Below are 22,171 nucleotides of genomic sequence, written 5' to 3'. Positions count from 1 at the left end.
GGGGGGAGCGGGAAGGTTTTGCAGTATAAGTTGTCACAACATACATAAGGATTTATATTTCATTACTTTATACTTTTCCAAGAAGATAGATATGATTCAGAGATCCTTTTTAGTTCTCTTAACAAGATGCACAAATTCAGAATGAGAAACAGGAACTTTTTTCAGGAGTGGAATTAGACACTAAATTAAAAATCATCATTTTCACACAACTGAGGATGTCATGATATCTAAGTACGTTTACATTACTAAAATCACATCAGTTCACTTCAGAATTACTCCATTTTCCAGAATAAACACTGCTTACTGGGCACAGAAATCACATAGGAAGATCAAAAGAGGCATTGATGCCATAAATATAGTTGCTGAAATGTTCTACACCTCTCTTCCTTATATCTGTTTAAGAACCACAGAAGCAAAAATTCATTCAACTGTAGAATAGCCACCAAAATTATGCAGAAAAAAATAACATGTCTAGTAAAGATCATTAAGTAGGCCTCTTCAAGAAAATTAAGCTTAAGTTGCTAGAGCCTCAAAACATGATGAAAGGAATTAGCACTAAGCAATTTTAAGCGTAGTGCCTTGTTAAATACTAAGCAAGTATTAGGTAGAGAAGTCTTCCAATGAATGAAATGTAACATTTACCTAGCTAAACAAAGACATTTGTCTGTAAAATAGGTTTTGTTCAACACACTGCAAAAGAGCTGTCAAGAAACCTAAGCATGTTTCACATTTGGTCACGCTGAATTTATTTCTAGAGTCGTTATCAGGCTGCTCACCTGCAGGGAGGGATCTTTCTCAGCATGTGATTGCTTGTTGACCTTCCAAGCCTTTTCTGTGTTATCTGACTGTGACACATTTGACTCAACCCATTCAACTGAGGAATCCTAAAAATAGAGTTTAATGTAAAGAATAACAATAACACCTTAACATACTTTTATATGTTGATAAAATGCAATACTTACCAAGTATACTGATAATCAAAATCGATTCTGATTAGCATTACTAATATAATACTGTTTATTATTTTAAAATACTGATAATAAAAATAGAATATTGATATTCCCATAGGAGAGTGTTCCTTCATAATCAAAACATTCCACTATACTTCATGAGCACATCACAGTTATGTAACACTAGTTCATACTGACAGTTTATTAGCATAACACTGCTAAAGTTAACTGTCAGAATGAAACCAAAATGAATTGGTTTTATGGCATTAAAAAAACAAAATTAAAAAAAATCTAAATTCATTACTATGTTCTACATTAAAAAAGTAAAATCAGTAACACAGTATAATATAAAGCACTGTACATGCTACCTCCTCCTTTTTTCATATCCAACTTCCTACACTTGCACTTGCCACAGCGTACTGAGATTTTACACTTGAAGCAAATAGGACTCCATTGAACAGAGTTTCTTTGCTATTTACATGAACCTGTCATGGGAATAACAGACTTTGGATCAAAGGTATCAGCCAGAACTGTGTTGTTTCCGAGGTCTCACTGATGTGATCTGAGGGGTTTTGATGACTCCCATGGGAAATGTGGGACGTTTGTGCCTAAGGTTACTTCCCACACTGAAAAGCCTAGTTCACCTCTGATATCAGTCCCTGGAAAATAAATCTCATCATACTGCATGTTCTTTCATTCAATAAAAGAGACTCTCTGAAAAGAAAAAAATCACAGCACTACCCGACTTGCACCAAAATGCTGGGAGGATGTTTTACACAACATGGTCAGAAAGCAGCACTCAGATTTCTAATACCATCTGTGTACTGTTTTGCCCCTCAATGTGAGGGCATCTGTGTACAGATTCAAATGCAAAAGTTTGAGCCTTCCTTCAGATCCACATACAACTCCCATGTTGTTGGGAGTCTTGGTGGCTGAACATCTATGGAAAAAGGCAACATTAACTCACGCTTAAAATCAAAGTCAAGTATTTGCAATTTTAGACACACCATTCTACCATATACAACTGACAACAGGGAACCTACGAATTTTTGCACGCTGTTCTAGAATGAGGATTTTTTCCCAAGTTCTCTCTCCTGAAAAACTGTAAATACCTTTGTTCCTAATGAGTGAATATTATAAAATTCACAAGCACTCAAATAACAGCATCTTTTAAATTGATTAAATACTCAGTATATTAAAAAGGCAAACTTTGCCTCAGTTTTTCCCAACAGAAAATGGCAAGAATGAGTCTAATTTTACTAACCATGTGTAGCCACAGAAACTAAAATGGTGCAGGTTTTAAAAATGTCATTTGAAGCACTTTAAAGTTTCTTACTTACCGAAGAACTATCAAGTAAGTCAACCTTCTTTTCAGATTTTTGTTTCTTATTTTTCTTCTTTTCTTTCTTCGCTTTTTTTGAATGCTTATCCTTTTTCTTTTTTTTCTGCACAGAATGTTCCTACAAGTAAATATTTGTAAATGAGATCCAGTAAACCAAATCACCCACATACAAGAAAAACAATCACAACCTACTTGCCAAACCACACTGAAAAAGGTAAAACACACACAGCTGGACATAGCTACATTTAAGTTCTACTACCTTCTCTCTCCTCTGTTGGGGTGAGGGGGGGTGGGGGGCGGGGACGACGGGACAGGACACCAACACTGGGCACAGGCAGGGAGGGCATGCCTCACATCGGTCATCAATTTTTCTTCCCCCTCTCAGTATCTTTTTTTACTGGAACTAAGAAACTATAACTATACATAGAATATCTTCTACACTACTTTTATTTCGGTCAAATCTATTTCCTCCAGAATCACTGCATCATCAACACACATCTGTCCTTTGTTGAAGTATCTGCCCAGATTACTACACTAAAAGGATGCGATATTCAGAGGTTCCATTAAGGCTTCTTGTGTGAATGACCCCAAATGGGACTGCTATGAAGCCTTGGATCCTCCAGATTTCTTCCCATGGGACTATTTTTGTCTGGCAGTGCTTGCTCTTCTGCATTTTGTAAAAATTAAAGCTGGAATTGAATGACAGAAATTTTTCCTCTTTGTGAGTAAAAGATTATTTCCACTGAAAAAAAAGCTAATATCAAAGCATAAAGAATTAGAAAATCAGGAGGTTTTTAAAGATCATCTTAAAGCCCTCAAAGCCTTCTGTTCAAACATGCTGTAAAGCTAACAACACAATTCAGTGCACAGTTCCAACACCTTTTCGAGTTGTTCCACACGTTCATTCACATCAGCAAGCATCCATGTATTTTCACCTCGTAGATGCTTTAGCAGCTTGTGCCTCTGCTCCTTTTCATAACTAATTTTGGCCTAAGACAAACAGAGAAGAAAAATAACCAGACGGAGTCCAGCAGCATTTACTGACAGACACACCTTTGTAAGCCACACTGACACAACCATACGCAATGTTGAGAACTGTGCTTGAGAACTTTTCCTTTTAGAGGACTGCAATAAAAATACTTTTGGATTACACATTAAAGGGGAAATTCAGCTAAAATATATTATGCACCCTACTTTCTCAAGCTACAGCTTTGCAGCTCCTCTAGCACTGATTTCATCCTATCATCCTAAACAAGAGTGAAACAAAAACATTCAACTTCGGTTCTTCATTCTGAGAAGTCTCCTGTTCTTATAACCTTCATGAACTACATATGATATGATATGATATAGTGGACTTCTGATTTTTCTGTTTCAAAAAATTCTCTGGGCAAATACTCCATTGCAAAGCACAGCTCACCAGCTGTTAATTTGAGAAGTTAGCAAGAAGGTACCTTTGTGCTCATGCAACTTTGAAAATATCACAGCCAGGTGCAAAACTTGGACATGCAGAAGTCCACGCTCTAAAGGAATATACAGCTATAGAAGGATTAGCATTTTGGGCTGCAGAATGTTCTTCCCTTTCTGGTTATGGAGATAAAACTAGAAGGAATCTTACTACTACTTCTGAAAAAATAATAATCACTGCAGACAGTTTCAATTCCTGAAAAGGATTTTCATAAACCACATCAATAAAGTAATGACCTTTTCAGCCTCTGAAGTTCCCTGTATTACTTTCAGCAGAATCAAAACCAAGTTTACTTAAATATAACTTGCCATTAGGAAACTCCTTATCCCAAAGTGCAATATATCACCACACCTGATTAAACAGGAGGCAAGTCATATAATCACAACCCTAATTTTGTGTGAGATAAGTCTTGTGCATTTGAGCCTGCTTTTGGTTTTTTGTTTGTTTGTGGGGGGTTTCTTTACATAACTAAAGTCAAAGCAAAAACTAAAGGTAGAGTTTGGTTTTCATCCTGAAACACCAAGTTTTACCAGAATGTTTTCAATCATAAGCCAAGAGATCACATACAAGTTTAAAAAAGACCAATCTTTAAAACAAACAAACAAACAAACACCCCTCACAACACTCAGGAGATTAGACAACCAGTTGAAGTCTTTCCTCCTGGTTAGCTATTAGTTCTTTGTAACAAACTATAGATACAACCCCATGCACTGCGCATGACAGCGACCTCCCTACCAAGGGCCAGTTTGTCTTTTTTCAATACAGCCAAGAAGGAAATCTGCAGCTTTTGTACTGATAGAAACTGAGGCTTGCAGGAAGATGACCATATGCCATAAGGGTTCAATGAACAGAAACACATGCTAAAAAATTAAGATTAAGAGTTTAAAAAAAAGGCAAGCTAACTCATAAGGTAGGAGTGTTGTTGTATTTTTGAACATTGTCATTATCAACATTGAAAGTGGCACAAAGGACAACAAAACAACAAAAAAAAACTCAAAATACTACACATCTGTGCCCAAACAAAGCACCCTTTTAAACCTTCATCGTCTACTTTCTTATAAGCCTGAGGTGATAAACACTCTAATGCATTTAAATGCAAGCAAGGCAAGGCTGCTACCCAGACTTAATTTTAAAAGAAGGGACTCTGCAAAACAGAACAAAACAAAAGAGTTTAAGGCAGCTCAAATAAAAAGGCCGAGACTGGAACTTCCATCTCTAGAATGAAGCTGACAGTCTACAAGGATGAATGCTACATCTTTAAATTCAAAAGGCAGCAATAAAGAATGAGTTAAGAGCACGTTGAGACATTTATTCCAATATCAGAACAGTTTTCCAGTTTATAAATAAACAAACCAACAAAAGAATAAGCAAGACTATAATTCAGTGAGAGTGAAATAGCTGTTAAGCGTAACAGGGCCGCCAAAACCACCCCCGACTCCAAAAAATGGAGGGATGTTTCCTGCTACCTCTCCATGATCCAGAGAGCTCACTGGCTAACCCTGGCCACCCTGAGACATCTATCCACCTGGGACAATACCCTTGAAAGTTCATGCAGAAATCGCTGACTGATATTTTCTGTTCTAGTCCATACTGTGATGGGTTAACCCTGGCTGGACACCAGTTGCCCACCAAAGCCGTTCTATCAATCCCCCTCCTCAGCTGGACAGGAGAGAGAAAATATAACAAAGAGCTTGTGGGTCGAGATAAGGACAGGAGAGATCACTCACCAATTACCATCATGGGCAAAACAGATTCAGCTTGGGGAAAATTAACTCAATTTATAAATCAACCACAGTAAGGTAATGAGAAATAAAACCAAATCTCAGAACACCTTCCCTCCACCTCTCCCTTCTTCCTGGGCACAACTTCACTCCCGGATTCTCTACCAAGCCCCTCCAGCGGCACAGGGGGATGGGGATGGGGTTTACGGCCATTTCATCACACGTTATTTTCTGCCACTTCATCCTCCTCAGGGGGAGGGCTCATCACACTCTTCCCCTGCTCCAACGTGGGGTCCCACCCACGGGAGACAGTCCTCCATGAACTTCTCCAACGTTGGTCCTTCCCACAGGCTGCAGTTCTTCATGAACTGCTCCAGCATGGGTCCTTTCCATGGTGTGCAGTCCTTCAGGAGCACACTGCTCCAGCGTGGGTCCCCCACAGGGTCACAAGTCCTGCCAGAAAACCTGCTCCGTGGGCTCCTCTTTCCACAGATCCGCAGGTCCTGCCAGGAGCCTGCTCCAGCACGGGGTTCCCATGGGGTCACAGCCTCCTTCAGGAACCCGCCTGCTCCGGCGTGGGGTCCTCCACGGGCTGCAGGTGGACATCTGCTCCACCGTGGACCTCCATGAACTGCAGGGGTACAGCCTGCCTCACCATGGTCTTCCCCACGGGCTGCAGGGGAATCTCTGCTCTGGCACCTGGAGCACCTCCTCCCCCTCCTTCTTCACTGACCTGGGTGTCCGCAGGGTTGTTTCTCTTACATGTTCTCATTCCTCTCTCTGGCGGCTGTTTCCATCTGTCCTTTTTTTTCCCTTCTTAAAAATGTATCACAGGGGAAGCTTCCAGCAGCTTCTTACAGAAGCCACCCCTGTAAACCCCCCCCTCCCCGCTACCAAAACCGTACCACACAAAGCCAATACACATACAGATGACAATGGCCCTTCTGTCTTAAAAATATATTAATCTGACCAAAATAATTAAAAATGCCACATTTGTGGACAAGTAGAGGGTAATAACCTCAGCTATGCAACTCACAAAATATCTACAAGCCACACATACACAAAACTTAAGCTTATAACTGGACAGAGATGAAACAGTGGAGATAAAAGGAACTTGAATATAGTTCTAGATGGGGAAAAACACAACAAAAACAGACTCCAAGCTTGTTTGTTCTGCAAGTAAACATGAAACGTTGCCAAAGTTTAGACTGGAAAAAGGACAGGTTTTCTGCATACTCCATTTCACTTTTGGTTGAGAAAGACGTGCAGCTGGAGTCAACAGTTCCCTTCCACCCCTTTAGCAGCTCTTGGACATTATAAACCTATAAACACCTCAAAGGGCAATCAAGATCAGCTTACCAAGATGTCTTTATTTAATATGCTGTTTGCCTGTCTAGGAAAATTTAGCCTCTTACCCTTCTCTATAATAACAGGTATATTTTTAAATAAAATTACTATTTCCTTCATGTTACCAAAGTTACATATACATTGCATAAAATGAAGTTAACATTATAAATAAGGTACAAAAGGAGTTTTTATACTTTTTGTTAGATCTAAGAATAAACAGAAAAAATGCAAGCAAGTATTTAGGTAATTGAGATACATGATCCTAAAAAAAGAGGTGGATCATCGTCTTGGCTGAAGTATACAAATACATATTCAGAACACAGAATGACTAGAAATCATCAAACTACAGACTGTTGTCTCCTGAATACTAAATGAAACCGGATTGGGCAAGATGAATCGATAGTGGCAATACCACCAGACTGTTAAAAAGAGAGAGACAGACACAAAAGCATCAGGTGAAAGTTTGTTTATTCTTAGACAAAGACAAAAAACATAGAAGAATCTTAATATCTGTATGTAAAATAAAAAGAGAAAGCTGCCTAGAGATTTAAAAAGATTAAAGAAGATGTGTTTTCACCTAAATTATCATTTTAACATGAGACTAGAAAGTTAGCAGCAATACCCTCTGATCCTTTCTATCTCTAAAAACTATCTAGCTCCCTCTACCATCAAATTACAGTATTCATTTTTAGTGTTGGTGAATGCTTTCCCCTCACACACAATTATTTCAAGTGGGAGGGAGGAGGAAAACCTGTCTACACTACTTTATTAGCTTCAAACCTTACCTTTCTATTCTACTTGTCTTTTATAATGACGCAGGGCTTACTAGCATCTTATAAAAATATAGAAAAGGAAGAAAAACTAGTTAAGTCCCCTGTCAGACTTACTGTTCTATGCTACGAAGGCTAACTCTAATAGTTTCACATCTCAACCCACAGGAGTTCAAGCATTTAATTCACATTAAGGTTCATTAATACTTTATGATACCACAAAAATATCCAACAATTTACCCTTTCCCCTTCACAAATTAGTACTTAACATTAGGTACATTTTAGGTCACCACTGCAATATTTTTAACTTTTTTCTCCATAAATATAGGATGCTACATTTCTGAAATACCTGTATTTCAAAGTAATGCATTAATTATGCAAATGACTGTGCATGCTACACACAAACACAGAGGACCATTAGAAGCCACAATCTGTCAAGGAGGGCAAGCATCATGCTACATTACATACTTCTGCAACACCCTAATAAAGTTGCTCATAGTCTCCTTTGCAATAAGCACAAGGTGAAGTATAATGCTGGCAAAGCATTCTGAAAGGTCTTTTGGTAAGGTGCAACAAAAACATTACTCTACAGCACTATGTTAGCTATGTTTGCCAAGGTGAACAGAGCCAAACTGTGCAGTCTTTACCACAAGCAGGCCAAAGGGTCTTGGATTTCACAGCCCCATCTGAATGAGGACGAAAATCAAGTTCAGGGAAATTGCTTTCTGGTTTTCATTAGGCAGGTCATTAAGGCCAGCGTGCGTGGTTGCTGACAACAGTATCTGCTAAATGAAGAACAAAACTTGCTCCAAACAGCCTGTAATACACTGCAGACACGAACACCAAAAGCTGTTCAAATTACACCATGCCACCCCAGGAAGAAGCAGAAAAGATCAAAGACACTGCCAATGGCCAAAGTCTAGGTCACACAATAAATGGAGGTTGTTACATGACAGTCCCCCACAGATGTCCAAAAGGGATGCAGGGATGTCACCTAGGGAGACAGGCTAAAACACTCCCTCCCAGCTCACAGAAACCCTGACCAACACTCTTTCCTGACCCCAACTCTATTTACCATTTCAGCTCTCGCCAAGGCCAGAGAAAATTTTCCATAGAACTACAGAGACCATCCAATTTCCCATCTTTAACTGTGGTCAACCTCTAGTTCTTCAGATGATAATCACCACCATTCAATAGTCAATGTCTCCATCCAAAAGAAGAAAAATTCCTTTTTTCTCTGACAAACAATCATAAGAAACTCTACAGCACAACACCAGGTCAACACAGTGTGACAAAAACATCCAACACAGTAACAGCTAAGCTGCTCTAATGGCTACCTGCCACTGAAAGGCAGGGCTCTGTTCCCACACCTCACCTCTCCACGCGCCCCCTCGTGTGTTCCCACTACCTTCCCCACACAGGCCTGTCCCTGCACTCTGGCCTCAGGGGAAGCCACTTCAAGGACCGCCCTGACACAAAATGAATCCCACCAACAGCACAGTGCGGCTTCCTGCTGTCTACCCTTCAGACACCAACATAAGGCACCCAAAATCTAACCAATGAGCTTTTCTTTTTAATTTCAGGACCATCTCCCATCCTATCACACAAACCATTCCACTCATTTACCAGTTCCAATATTCAGCTATCAGAAAGGCTGCTGTGGCCTATATTACCCTCCTGGCTTCCATCACCCCAAAGCTCAGGGCAGGAGAGCCCTGGTTACATAAGTGCTTACCTTCAGGCAACCTGAACATACCCTTCCTTGCAGTTCTGATGCCCTGCCAATTCTCTAACACACTTGTTTTTGTGAATGCTTAGACTTTTTTCATCCCTCAATATTCCGATTATTGTTACATCCACAAAGCTTCCCCAAGGAGGACAGGAAAGGACTCAGCTTCCATCCCAACTTCCCAAATCACAACTGAGCCAGAGTGCTGCCTGTACCTCCACCTCCAGCAGACACAGCCCTGCCAGCTGGAAACGTCACCGCTCTTTGTCATTTTCACCTGTCAAAAGGCACAGAAGACAGGTCACTGAAATGATCATCATTTAAATCATTTAAGCTTCTTGTGATCAATAACCACTACAGAACAGTCAGACATGCGATTTAAAGAGCAGATGTAGGAGAGGTCAACCTTCAGTCAGAAACATCTGGGAGGCCGGAACTGTTTCTGCTGGTACAGCTGCAGACAGATAGACAACAGATAAACAGATGTACTACAGTAGCTACTACTGCTAGGAAACCATAGGCAGATACTTCACATTAATGTAGGACCTCTCCACTCCTGTAGCAGAGCAAGCTCTAGAGGAAGGACTTACAGAACACAGCAATGAAGACATCTGTCTTCATCACTCACCTTATACAATGACCTGTCTGTTAAAGATGTTGCTTGCAAAAATGCCTACAGAGGTGCTTTGTCAAATGTTGAAAACCTTTTGTGAAAAGGCAATATTCATTTCTCAGTGCTGTTACTATCCTAATATCACTCAAAGATTTAAGTAAGTATAGTAATATTGACATGCTTATTTCCTTTGACAGAGAGAGTCAGGAATGTAACACTTCATAAAGGATTTAAAAAAGAGAAAGAACAAAAAGGAGGTGCTTAGTATTACAGCACCAAAGCAACTTCCAACAAATAACAGCTCTATAAACCCTAACAGTGATATGTTTTGCTACTAATTCCTGTCTAAAGAGAAATTTCTGTAATTTTCCGCTGACAACTGCCATGTAAAATACTGCCAAAGCATTCCATCACCTTGGCAAATGCTAATCACTGCAACAACCTAATGGTTAGGCTTTTATGAGGAAATACCGGATTGTACTTCACCAGAAAACCTGGTGATTTCACAGCTCGTTTAGAGCTCAAATACAGTGAACCCAGTGATATTGTTACACATTAGGATTTTTTAAATTTTAGGTTGTATTTTCAAAGAAAATAAACCAAAAAATATAAAACAAAAATAAAGGTAGAAGTCTGAGTAAAAAGCATCAAACAAGATGTTTCCAGAAGTAATGGCTTGCACATCTCAAATAAATTTTTTCAGAAACCTAAATAAAACTAAACACACAATTTCTTGTTTGTGCAATGAACCTGTTTCAAGGTATCGTTTTATTTACATCGTTTCAAGAATATCTTATTTGTTTGAAATACTGAGTGAGGTCTTTCTTACCTGTGCTCAAGTGTGGGGTTTTTTTTTAAATCAATACGTACTGCTATCAAAAGAAACTTGTAATCTAAGTAATCCTTAATAATTAAAAGGCAGGATTTTATGCAGAAGGAATGGTCAAATCACATCACCCTCAGAGACCAAAGAGTGAAAGACTCAAAGTCCATGAAAAAACACAAGTTACAGAAGAGTAGCCCTGAAGTACAGAAATACCATGTCTTAGCACAGATGCAAGAATTAATTCAAAATTGAATTATTGCTAGTTTTTACCAAAAAAAAACCATTCATGTCTAGGAAAAGTACACATCCCTGAACTTGCCAAAACACCCATCAGATTATTTTCTAGTTCTAAACTTGCAAACTAAAACAGTAGTGTCACAAACTATCCCATCAAAACAAGACGCTATTTCTGGAGCTTAATAACAATTTGCATGTCAACACTTAATTATGTGATTACTGATCATTATCATAAACATTACCAGCTGCTGGGTGTTACCAATGCAGCTGGGAGGACAGACTACACACATAAAAGAATACATTTCCAAAATATAAAAGAGAAATCTCAATCAATGACTTTGGTGGCATTTTGGTTCTTCAAAAGAAGTGTAAGTTCATAACTGGCCAAAAACATTAAATAAATTTTTAAAAAAAAATCAACAAGAAGCAACTTCTTCTGTTTAGCTTATTTTAAAAGGTATTAATCTGTTCTATTTCTATAACTGTTTCAAAATCTACTATATGTTATCTGTTGATTATTGTGGATATGGAATATGCAAGAGTGAGCTAATCCCAGATTCTTCTACTGACCTCGGTGTCCTGGGTTCAGCTGGGATAGAGTTAATGTTTACAGGAACCTGGGAAGTGGGGGGCATAACCGGGGCAGCTGACCTGAACTAGCCAAGGAGCTATTCCATACCATGTCACATCATGCTCAGTATATAAATGGGGAGCTGGACGGGGGGTGGGCTCGACTTTCGGTGGGGGGAAGTGGCGGAGCGTCGGGTCCCGGGTGGTGAGCAGTTGCACTGTGCATCACTCTTTTTGTATACTCTTTCATTAGTAGCGTTGTTGTTGTTGTAATTTCTTTGTGTTGTCCCAGTAAACTGCCTTTATCTCAACCCTCGCGGTTCCAGGTTTTTTCTTTTCTCTCCTCTGTCTCCTCCCTATCCCACTGGAGGGGAGCGGGAGGAGTGAGCGAGCGGCTGCGTGGTCCTTTGTTACCAGCTGGGCTGAAACCGCGATACTCGACTGGGGGAGAATTACTTCTGAAGAGATTGTGACGATTCCTTCAGACTCCTCAGTGTCCTAGCTTTCAAGAGCCAGAGTTAAAGAGCTCCCTTTTATCTTAGCCCCAACTACATACTCTGTAGAACAGAAGACAGACTAATTTTCAATATTTTATAACTCAAAGCTCCTTAAGGTGAGTTGGTTGAACATCTTTCCAGAAACAGAACTGCTGACGTACAGTCATTTCTGCAAACTTCTCAGATTATCAGAAGACAGACCTATGCAGCTTCCCAAGTGCATTTCACAAAGCAAAAAGCAGGAGCCTCCAAGATTGCAACCTCCAAATAACTGTCTTGACTACATCAGCCACATGCGAAAAGTCCCTGCGCATCTTTTTTTTTGCCTTTGCAAGCAACACGGCCAAAATGCACTGAGATGAAGCCTTGCAGTAGTTTTCTCCCAGTTCTATTCCACCACTATAGCAGCAGGCAGTCTAACCATAATCAAAGTAACCTGGGTAAAGCAGAGAAAGTCAATACACTTAAAACATTAATCCGTTCTCAGTTACTGATGTTACCAATAATATACCTCTTTTAATCAATAGATGAACATCTTTAGGAGTTCATAAACTTCAGAAATACTTCATTTTCTTCAAATGAGGACTGGTTTTCCTTCCCCAGTAAGAAGTAGGGAAGCAAAAAAACCCTACCAACTAATTTGCCATTTGCAACATTTTTCCTGCATAAAACTTCAGGCAGAGTACCCCCAAGGGGCGGTTAGTTATTTTCATTTGTCTGTTTTCTGCTTTCTTCTTTTTCTGAACAGACCGAGAAAAAGAAAGATTTTCATGCCTGCACGTAACAAAATCTGTTTTTAACTTAATTCAAAAGAGAGTTTATTAAGAAAAGTTCAAAACATAAGAAACAAAAATGGATTTCAAATTTAGCTAAGTACTGATTATTGCTAAATGTGTGATACTTAATGGCGACAACATCAATTATTTAAGCTAAATATAGATTTGACCACTTTATCAAATGCTGTTTTAAATGGTAGTATGTCACCACGTCTGAAGTACCAGTACATATTACATATATATCTATAGCCTATATATATATTTTTATATATATATATATATATTTTCATCTCCAGGCTTTGCAAGTTACAGTGTCTCTCAGCTTCAAGGAAGACAGAAATGTTATTCTGTCAGCAAAAAGTTGGCTGCAAGTCAGTTCCATTTCTGAATAGCAGACAGCAGAGTACTGACATGGCAACCAAGACATCCTCATGCTTCCATGTTACAAAATGCTAAACTGATTTTGCACAGAAATAACAGAGTGGCTACATAAGAAATCTTAAAAATTTTGCCATTTTACATAGCTTAATGTTAGGTTGTTCAGTCCATAAATGGGAAGAGGAAACATGTAAAGAGTTTTTTTCTTTAAAAAAAAGTTTCATTCCTAAATTTCTCTAGCAGCCAAAATAGGGATAAAGGAAACTCTATAACTTTCTGTGTCCCATATCAACTTGAATAGGATAAAATTGCTTATTATACACTTTTGCTAACACATTCTAAAACTCTGGTACAGAAAGGAGGATGGCGGGGAAACTACCAACCTTCAGCATGTCCTCTCCTTACTTCAACTTTTAGTTCTTACTGCAAGGAAAATAAATAGTTCAAGGACATACATATGATGATGAACACAGCAATCCCACAAGCAACAGCAATGGAAAACATCTGATCACTAATGTATGTTTTCAGTGCTACCCAATGCACCCAAGTGAATCCCTGAAAGTCATGGAGTCTGCCTTAGCTTTAGGTTGCTCAAAGTGGAAAGATAATACCATGGAAAAATAACACCAACTCCAGAACGTGCACTTGCAATAAAGAAGCTGAAAAGTCATATTGCAAGAGTTTCTCAATGGCCATATAGGGACCATACACCTCTAATGGTTAAATCCTGTAGAAAACAATGTCATTGTCTCAAGACCCCTTCCTGCACTCCACAAAAAAACCTGACTTGTAAAACCATAGTGCCTGGTATTTCACAAATTATACTCCATCCTGCTTCCCTGTATCGAATTTCTCAGCACTCTGTCATTCTGAGAACTGAGAATCTAAGCTAGTACCCCAAGTGAAAAACATCCAATAATGTCCAGGGAAGCTGACAGAAGTAAATACAGGGTTAAGCCCAAAGCAAGACATCTCCAAAATATTCCTTTATCCTCCAGCAATTTGAGGCTCAGCAGCTTTTCAGTTAATAACTACCAACATATATTTTTGCTTTTAGGCTACTCTTGTCTGGATAGAAGTGAAGTGTCAGTATTTGCAACACGCTATACAAGAGGCCCTACAAGTTCTCTGTGCATCAGCTGAAAGTTCATTTCTTTTGTCTGCTCTGAGCTGGCTACCTGCAAATCCCTTAATGGGACATAGTTCTTGTGTTGAAAGAAACAACAGATAGCGATTCTCTATTCCCTTCTCCATATCACTTATGATTATACAGAACTCTCTCATATTAACTTTTTTCAGCCTATTTTTCCCCATCTCAAAACCTTTAGTCTCCTTGGACAGTCTGTACCAAGATCATCTCTGACACCTTTCTTCCCACCTCCTGCAAGGCTATTCAGTTCTCTTTGAGATGCTGGGACCAGGACTGCATATGCTATTTGATATTATACAGAAATCAGTAATTTGTCTGTGTAACCATTTCCTTTGTTCTTTGTTGCTTTCCCAGTAACTTCTAACACTTGATTAGCTTTTGTCTGACCAATGATGTAGCATCTTTATAGAGCTATTCACTCCCCAGTCATTACTCCCGAGTGGTAAATAGTCAACTCTGAGCCCACTGTTGTATACAGAAAATTAGGGTTGTGCATTTGGTTTTATTTAGCATCGCACAAAAGTTGCAGATATGTTTTTAAGATTTCCATGTAGGAGTAATTTTTATTCATAGCATTTTAAAACCACGCTGATGGTCTGTTTCTTGTTCAAATCAAAGAAAAAAAAAATTCAACACAGGTCCTATATACATACCTTGTAATAGAGTGCATCCTATCGATAAGAAAACACACCAAATTTAGTTTCATTCTAAAACCTCCAAAACAGTTTTTCTAATATTCTTCAACAAGGCTGATGAGCAGCATCTAAACCTACAAGAATGTAGTTAACACTGAGAGCTAGGACCTATGAAGCTACATTACCATCAAAGACCTCTTAAGACATATCCTAACAGTAAGAAGCATAGCCCCTACATTCAAGATACCATGCTTTCTAGTACCAACTTAAACTCTGCCAAAACCAACCTTCACCCCTTTTCCCTGCACATCATCTGTATGAGTAAGTGCTCTCATCCCTGACTTCAACCTTTTCTCTATGAGTAGTTTGGCTCATTGCTGTAGCATTTCTCCCAACACTACTGCAACCAAACCTCCTTTCTCAGCTTTGCTACCTCCCTGAATCGAGACTGACCTTACACAATGACAGGTTAAATACAAATTTACTGCCTTTTCCACAGATTGCAGCATATTTAATAACACAATCCAGTTACTACAAAAACATCACAGAAGTGTTTAATGCTAGACTTCTTGCTTCAAATTAACAGTACTTTAGAGATATTAACAAAAAATGTAAAAACCATCCACAGATATTTGGAAAGAGGAGGTCACACCAAAATTTTTAAACAACATCCTCACAGAACACTTTTTTTTCATGTTAAACTGTTGATGCAAATAGAAGCAAATGAGAACAGAAGAAAATGATTATTTAATAAACTACTTAACACCTGACACTGTAAAAAGCTTTTACAAAAAGTAACCATTTACCAATGTTTTTACTCAGGCTGACAGCCTGTCACAAGTGGGGTCCCCCAGGATCAATACTGGGCCCCACACTGCTCAACATCTTCATAATCTGGATGATGAGACTGAAAGCACCCTCACCAAGTTTGCTGATGACACCAAACTGGGTGGTGAGGTGGACACGTCAGAAGGGTGAGACATCTTACAGAGACACCTGGAGAAGCTGGAAGAGCAGGCTAGCAAGAACTGCATGAAGTTTAACAAAGACAAGTGCAAGGTCCTGCACTTGGAATGACATAACCCAAGAGCCCAGTACAGGTTCGGATCTGTGTGGCTGGGGAGCAGCCTTGCTGAAAGGGACCTGGGGGTCCTGGTGGACAACCAGCTGCACAGCAGTCAGCAGTGCACTGCTGCAGCAACAAAGGCAGATTGGATCCTGGGCTGCATTTGCATGGGCATCACTAGCAGCAATAGAGACGTGATCATCCCACTCTACTTAGCGCTTATCAGGCCATGCCTGGAGTACTGTGTCCAGTGCTGGCCCCCACTATTCAAGAAAGACATGGACAGACTGGAGAGGGTCCAAAGGAGAGCCACAAAGATGATCAATGGGCTGGAGAACCTGCCCTATGAGGAAAGGCTGAAGGAGTTAGATGTCTCTTCTCCAGGGAGAAAAGACCTAAAGGCAGGGACCTCATCCCAGTATTCCAGGACTTAAAGGACACCTATAAGGAGGACAGAGGCTCTCCCTTCACAAGGAGGGAGCCACATGTAGAGGACAAGGGGTGGAATCCCTATCACTAGGGATTTTAAGACGTGACTGAACAGAGCACTAGATAATCTCATCTAGGCTCCCCTTCCCACAGAAGGCTGGACCAGGTGAACTTTAAAGGTCCTTCCAACCAGGGTTGTTCTATGATTCTAAGAGAGTGGCATTGCCCCAGATAGCTTGCTGTACAAGTGGCACCAACCGAGAAGAAAAGGTAAAGTAGTATAATGGTTTCCTACATAAGTTTCGCTTCCAGTTAAAAGTATTTTCTGAACATCCAAGAGGTTGAATGGAGCAAAGGAGCACTCTTAAATGTATCATACAGCAGTTCAAGTAAAGCAAAAGACATCTTAACAACAACAACAAACTTTTGCAGGATAGTATGATTCACTATTACTAAGTTAAAGGAATTTCCCTGCAACTGCTTCTCAAAAAGGGGGAAGCACACAGTGCAGCAGGATCATCCCACACTTGTGAAGTCACTGAAGGGAACTTCTATTGCGTAGAAACAGTTCCACAACTGTGCAAGAGAGACACAATATATTACCTGAAGTCCTCTCTCTGTCTTCCCTCTTTGCCTTGAGAAAAGACATCACTACTGCATAAGCCTCAGGCTATTCAGGCCATTTTCTCACTACTTTTTTTCTGAAAATATCTTTGCTCAATAAGATCTGGTTGCTGCTTACTTTGGCCTTCCCTCTCTCAAAAGCCCATCATCACAACCTCATACTTTTTCCATACCCTGTCCTCCTCTTACACTTTCCTTTCCATACAGTTATTCCCCACTCCTTAAACTTCAAAACAAGTCATGTCATCTAACTGATGTGCCATTTACTATTTTATCATTCAGTCCACCTACAAGTTACAACAAGAATCAGCAGCTTACTACACAAGTACCAAGCATGGTGTATAGGCAGATTTTGAATAACATGCATCAGGATTAGCACAGGTCTCAAAGTCACAGCAACTCTACGAAAGCATCTGTGAGTGGGAGCCTCCTAATTCTCAACTAACATTACAGCAAGATATAACCAAGCAAATAACATCCTGGCTCCACGAAAACAGGCTGTCCTACTTCTGTTCAAGTTACTACTACTCCATGACCAGAGTGTTGTAATGGAGGGATACTGACTCTTAGGAAAGACAGGCCAGGAAGAGATGGAAGGAGTTGCCTTTTGTATCTCATTTAATGAAAAGCTGAGAGCTGGGACTGTTTAGCCTAGAGGAGAGAAGGCCGGGAAGCGGGGGTGGTGTCATCTTATCAATGTATACAAATATCTGAAGCGGGGTTGTAAAGAAGACCGACCCTGACTCTTTCCAGAGGCATACGCACAAAAACAGGTAGTAAGAGAAAAACCAAGCAGCTCAATAGCACTACAAGGGGCAAAACCCATGAACTCAGGCGGCTGCCACTCAAAACTGAGTTCCCGGCTGCTTTCTGCCACTGCCGGTACCGCAGCCCAGCTCCCCTCGGGGCAGAAGGGGCTCTCCCCAGGGCGTCCCCCTCCTCCAGCTGCCGCTGGCGGGCCTGCGGGCGGGAGGCGGCGGCCAGGGCCGCCCTCAGGAGCGCACCGACCCCGCGCAGGACGAGACGGCCCCAGCACCCGGCCTGGGGGAGCGAGGGAGAGAGGCTAAACGGTCCCCGGGGAAAGGCAAGGCCGGGCCGGGCACCCCACCTGCGCCAGCAGCGCCTGCCGCTGCTCCTTACGCTCCGCCAAGCTCCGCTCGCTCTCAAACCCGGACGCCATCGCCAGTCCCCGCCGGAAACCAACCGCCGCGCAGCCGCCGTGCAGCGAGGCCGGGAGACTGTCGTAAATGGCGTTCCGGGCAACGGCGGCTCCTCCCGGCGGTGCTGCGGGGCACGGCGGCCTCCCCGCCGGGCCGGGGCCCTCCGAGGTCCTTGCGCCCTCCCTGAGGTGAAGCAAGGCCCGCCTCCCGCCTACGGGGTGAGGCGGCAGATCCCTGTGCCCCCGGAGGCCGGCTGTCAGCCAGCGTCCGGCCGTAACGCTCTCGGTCTTACGACAGAGTTTCCCCAGCTTCCCTCGTAGCTTCAAAATCAAAGTCAACTTGTGGAAGGCTTTCCGCGGCGTCGCGGGTGAAGGTCACAGCAAATATCGTGTGGCGGCACAAGCAGCTTAGCGGACCCCTGTGCTGCTTGACTGACAGGACCACGAAGCACCGGGATGGGGAAACTGACCTCCAGGCTCGCCCCTCCCGCTGGGCTGAAATTACCCGGGGTTCACCCCGGCCTCCTCCTCTGGACCAACACTAACGAGAAGCAAAGAAGGGAGATGTGGCCTCACCAATGCTTGCATGCTCCAGTGCCACGCAGCGCCTGCTGCTCCGCATTGCCACGACCCACCTGCAGACCATCTCCCAGCTGCTTTCTGCCCCATTTGCAGCCGGTTTGGTGCATCTGTGCTAGCCTGTGGCTTCTGTAATGGCAGGGTGCTAGCTGTTTGGGGTGGGAGGAAGGAAATTAAAAAACATGCACGTTTGAGCGCTTACAAGCTACAGTTGGCCAACAGTGTTTCACAGGGCTGCTGTTATCTCAAGTGAAGTGAGACGGGGAACCAAAGAAACCTTAGCAGATATAGTAGATATATGAATGTGGATAAGAATTGTTTAATAATTATCTAGCTTATAATGAAGTTAAAGAAGTTTCAATAGAGGTAGACATGGCCCAAGGGGATGAGAAGTGATGTTTAACGCTTGCATTGTTGAGGCTGGCCGGGACAGGAGATAGTCCCTGATAAGAAGCAGTAGTGGCTCCAAGAACCAGCCAAGACCGACCTTGTGATTTGGACAAATGCCAAGGGACAACTGAGTCTGCACAGACAGAAGGTTAAGAGTTCACCGTGAAGAAGACATACAGCCTTCATCTTCACGACCACCAGACGACCACCATAAGGAGGCACTGCGCAAGCGCAGTTGAGAGGAGACTATGGAAATGACTTCCTAGAGCTAATTTTAATATGAAGCGGGGGATAGGTAATGCCATGTATAGGCGTATTGCGAAACTCTATGTATATGTAACACTTGACTGTATAAATTTAAAGTGAACTGCCAAATCAGGCGCACACGACTTTGGTGGGACTACCCCCCGTGCTGCCCAGCGCTGAATGAACATACCTACTTTACAGTCTCACTGATTGTGGAGTCTGTTTTCCGCACGTCAGAAGCAAATGTTTATTTGAGACATCATTTCTTTGGGAGATCAGAGCATTGTTAATGTGTCTGACACCAAATGTGTTCACAGCTGCCAAGTAATAACATTATTTAGGTAAAGATCTGAGCAAAGTGCTTGCACAATTTGTTAGCTATTTGCATGGGACAGTATGTTTTCAAAGATATAATGATAATTTAATCATCATCTCCCTACTGGTATTAAATATGTAAATTACATTTGTATCTTTGTTCAATTTATGCTGTGACAGTTAACAACATCTCAAGAAAAACCTATTGTACATCACCACTTGGTAGAGAGTGATAACTGATAGAGCTTCATAGGCACCATTTGGAAAAGCAGCACGTGAACCCCCTTTGGGGACCCATTTACAAAGCAAACAGGTGGACACAAAAGACATTCCAGCAGGACTAATACTATGCTTAATCCTTAGCTCCATGCAGCAAAGTACACAGGTTGAGAGAGGAGAAGCAAGAAAAGCGCATGTTTGGCCCAGTAAGGAAAGCCTCTTCTCTTGATAGTGATGTGCTGCTTTTCTTACCAACAAACTGGTTTCTTTCCATCCCAGTGTTACCACTTGCTCCAGGCAGCCAGCACAGCATCTCAGATGGGTGCTCCCTAATTCGCTCAGCACACAGCCAGACATCTTGGCTTAATAGATTTATATTAAATCTAGCGACAGGTGTGGACAATTTCTTTCTCCAGTATGGGGGTGAGAACAGGGAATGTGTTTTCTGCAGCAGGAAGTTACAGACAAAGGAGAGAACTCAAAGCAGGGTGTGAGCTTTTGCAGTATTTGGTGTTATTCTTGATAGCTATAACCCTCCACATGATTGATAAGGTGGTACTGTAAATTTTCATTTTAAAACACATTTCCAGTACTCCTGTTTTTAGGAGAGAAACCATGATGCAAATACACTCTAGAATCTCAGAAACTGAAGAACAAGAGTAACTAGAAAGCTATTTTATAAATATGATCATTCTGCCGTTGGGGTTTTTGAGAGCTAACTTTAATTTTGAAGTCAGCAGTTAAGGTAAGGATGACATAATTTAATTTTATTTCCCCCCTCATCCAAGAAAAGGATTTTCTCAGAGGAAGCAGGCAAAGATGGAAGTTTAGTCTTATTTCTTTCAAGTTATTAGAATGCCTGAAAGCTCCTTACATGCTCAAAAATCTCCAGTGAGCCTAGAGAACTAGTCCTTGGTATACCACTTTTAATGGCCAGCTGGGCACCTCTGTTCAGTTACCTCATTCTCAGTGCCAAAATTAAACAAGCTAAGAAAACAATAATGCTTCGGATACACTGATCTTTGCTGAACTCCTGTAGGGAGGCACTGACCTTGCAGAACGAATTATTATTTCCCATTTAATGGTGCATTTTATACTTTCTCTGAAAGAAACTGGTGACTCTCCACCTGACCTGTGTTATAAATCCCCATGCTACTAACCTTCACTGCTTGCCTTCAGCGCTCTGTTTGAAATTTTCTTTTTGTATGAAAAAGGTTGGAAAAAATCTTCTCCACTCAGTGTGATCCTGTGCTGTTTTCTTTAAGCAAAAGGCAATGTTTCACTAGGGAAAAGGGGTTGTTTACTTTGAGAATATGAAACTTTTTTTTCCACAGTGCCGCTGGAGAGAGTTTCTTACCTCAATTTTAACAAAATGTTCTGAAGTCTTCATACTAAAGAAGCACAATATCCAGTAGGATGCTGGGGAGAGGACAGAGAGGGTGTACACCTGTCGTGGTTTAACCCCAGCCAGCAACTAAGCACCACGCAGCCGCTCACTCACTCCCCCCCATCCAGTGGGATGGGGGAGAAAATCAGGAAAAGAAGTAAAACTCCTGGGTTGAGATAAGAACGATTTAATAGAACAGAAAAGAAGAAACTAATAATGATAATGATAACACTAATAAAATGACAACAGTAGTAATAAAAGGATTGAAATGTACAAATGATGCACAGGGCAATTGCTCACCCCCCGCCGACCGACACCCAGCCAGTCCCTGAGCGGCGAATCCCTGCCCCCCCCTTCCCAGTTCCTAAACTAGATGGGACGTCACATGGTATGGAATACACTGTTGGCCAGTTTGGGTCAGGTGCCCTGGCTGGGCATGAGAAGCTGAAAAATCCTTGACTATAGGCTAAACACTACTGAGCAACAACTGAAAACATCAGTGTTATCAACATTCTTCGCACACTGAACTCAAAACATAGCACTGTACCAGCTACTAGGAAGACAGTTAACTCTATCCCAGCTGAAACCGGGACAACACCCAAGTCAAAATGTACTTAGTTTCAGTTAATTCTCATGCTGTTCATTTTTAAAACCACCTGGTTTTCCATTGCCATTGGTACTGCTGAGCAGTCATTTACATTTGATTCTGAGGGATTACTTAAGACTGGCATGGGAATTCTCAATGACTTGT

The 22,171-nt window shown here is 41.4% G+C and overlaps 1 protein-coding gene across 5 annotated transcripts in view; it reads right to left on the bottom strand.

The window, feature by feature from the left end:
* The window catches only part of CWF19L2 (CWF19-like 2, cell cycle control (S. pombe)), an 89,439-nt gene extending 71,124 nt beyond the window's left edge, over positions 1–18,315 (bottom strand). For 3 of the 5 annotated variants that reach the window (XM_010562098.1, XM_010562099.1, XM_010562100.1), the window contains exons 1-4: positions 18,234–18,315; positions 3,172–3,282; positions 2,291–2,410; positions 777–884 (exon numbers count right to left, since the gene is read on the bottom strand). In XM_010562098.1, coding sequence (XP_010560400.1) covers positions 777–884; positions 2,291–2,410; positions 3,172–3,282; positions 18,234–18,305 — 411 coding nt within the window. In that variant the 5' untranslated portion in view covers positions 18,306–18,315. The remainder of the gene's footprint in view (positions 1–776; positions 885–2,290; positions 2,411–3,171; positions 3,283–18,233) is intronic. The other 2 variants (XM_010562103.1, XM_010562102.1) reach the window with 2 other exon arrangements.
* Positions 18,316–22,171: the final 3,856 nt, after the last annotated feature.

Source organism: Haliaeetus leucocephalus, unplaced genomic scaffold, assembly GCF_000737465.1.
Source record: "Haliaeetus leucocephalus isolate CR32 unplaced genomic scaffold, Haliaeetus_leucocephalus-4.0 Scaffold155, whole genome shotgun sequence".
In the NCBI taxonomy this organism is placed as follows: domain Eukaryota; kingdom Metazoa; phylum Chordata; class Aves; order Accipitriformes; family Accipitridae; genus Haliaeetus; species Haliaeetus leucocephalus.
Note: the sequence above shows the minus strand (reverse complement) of the source record. Positions and strands in the feature narration are given on the sequence as shown.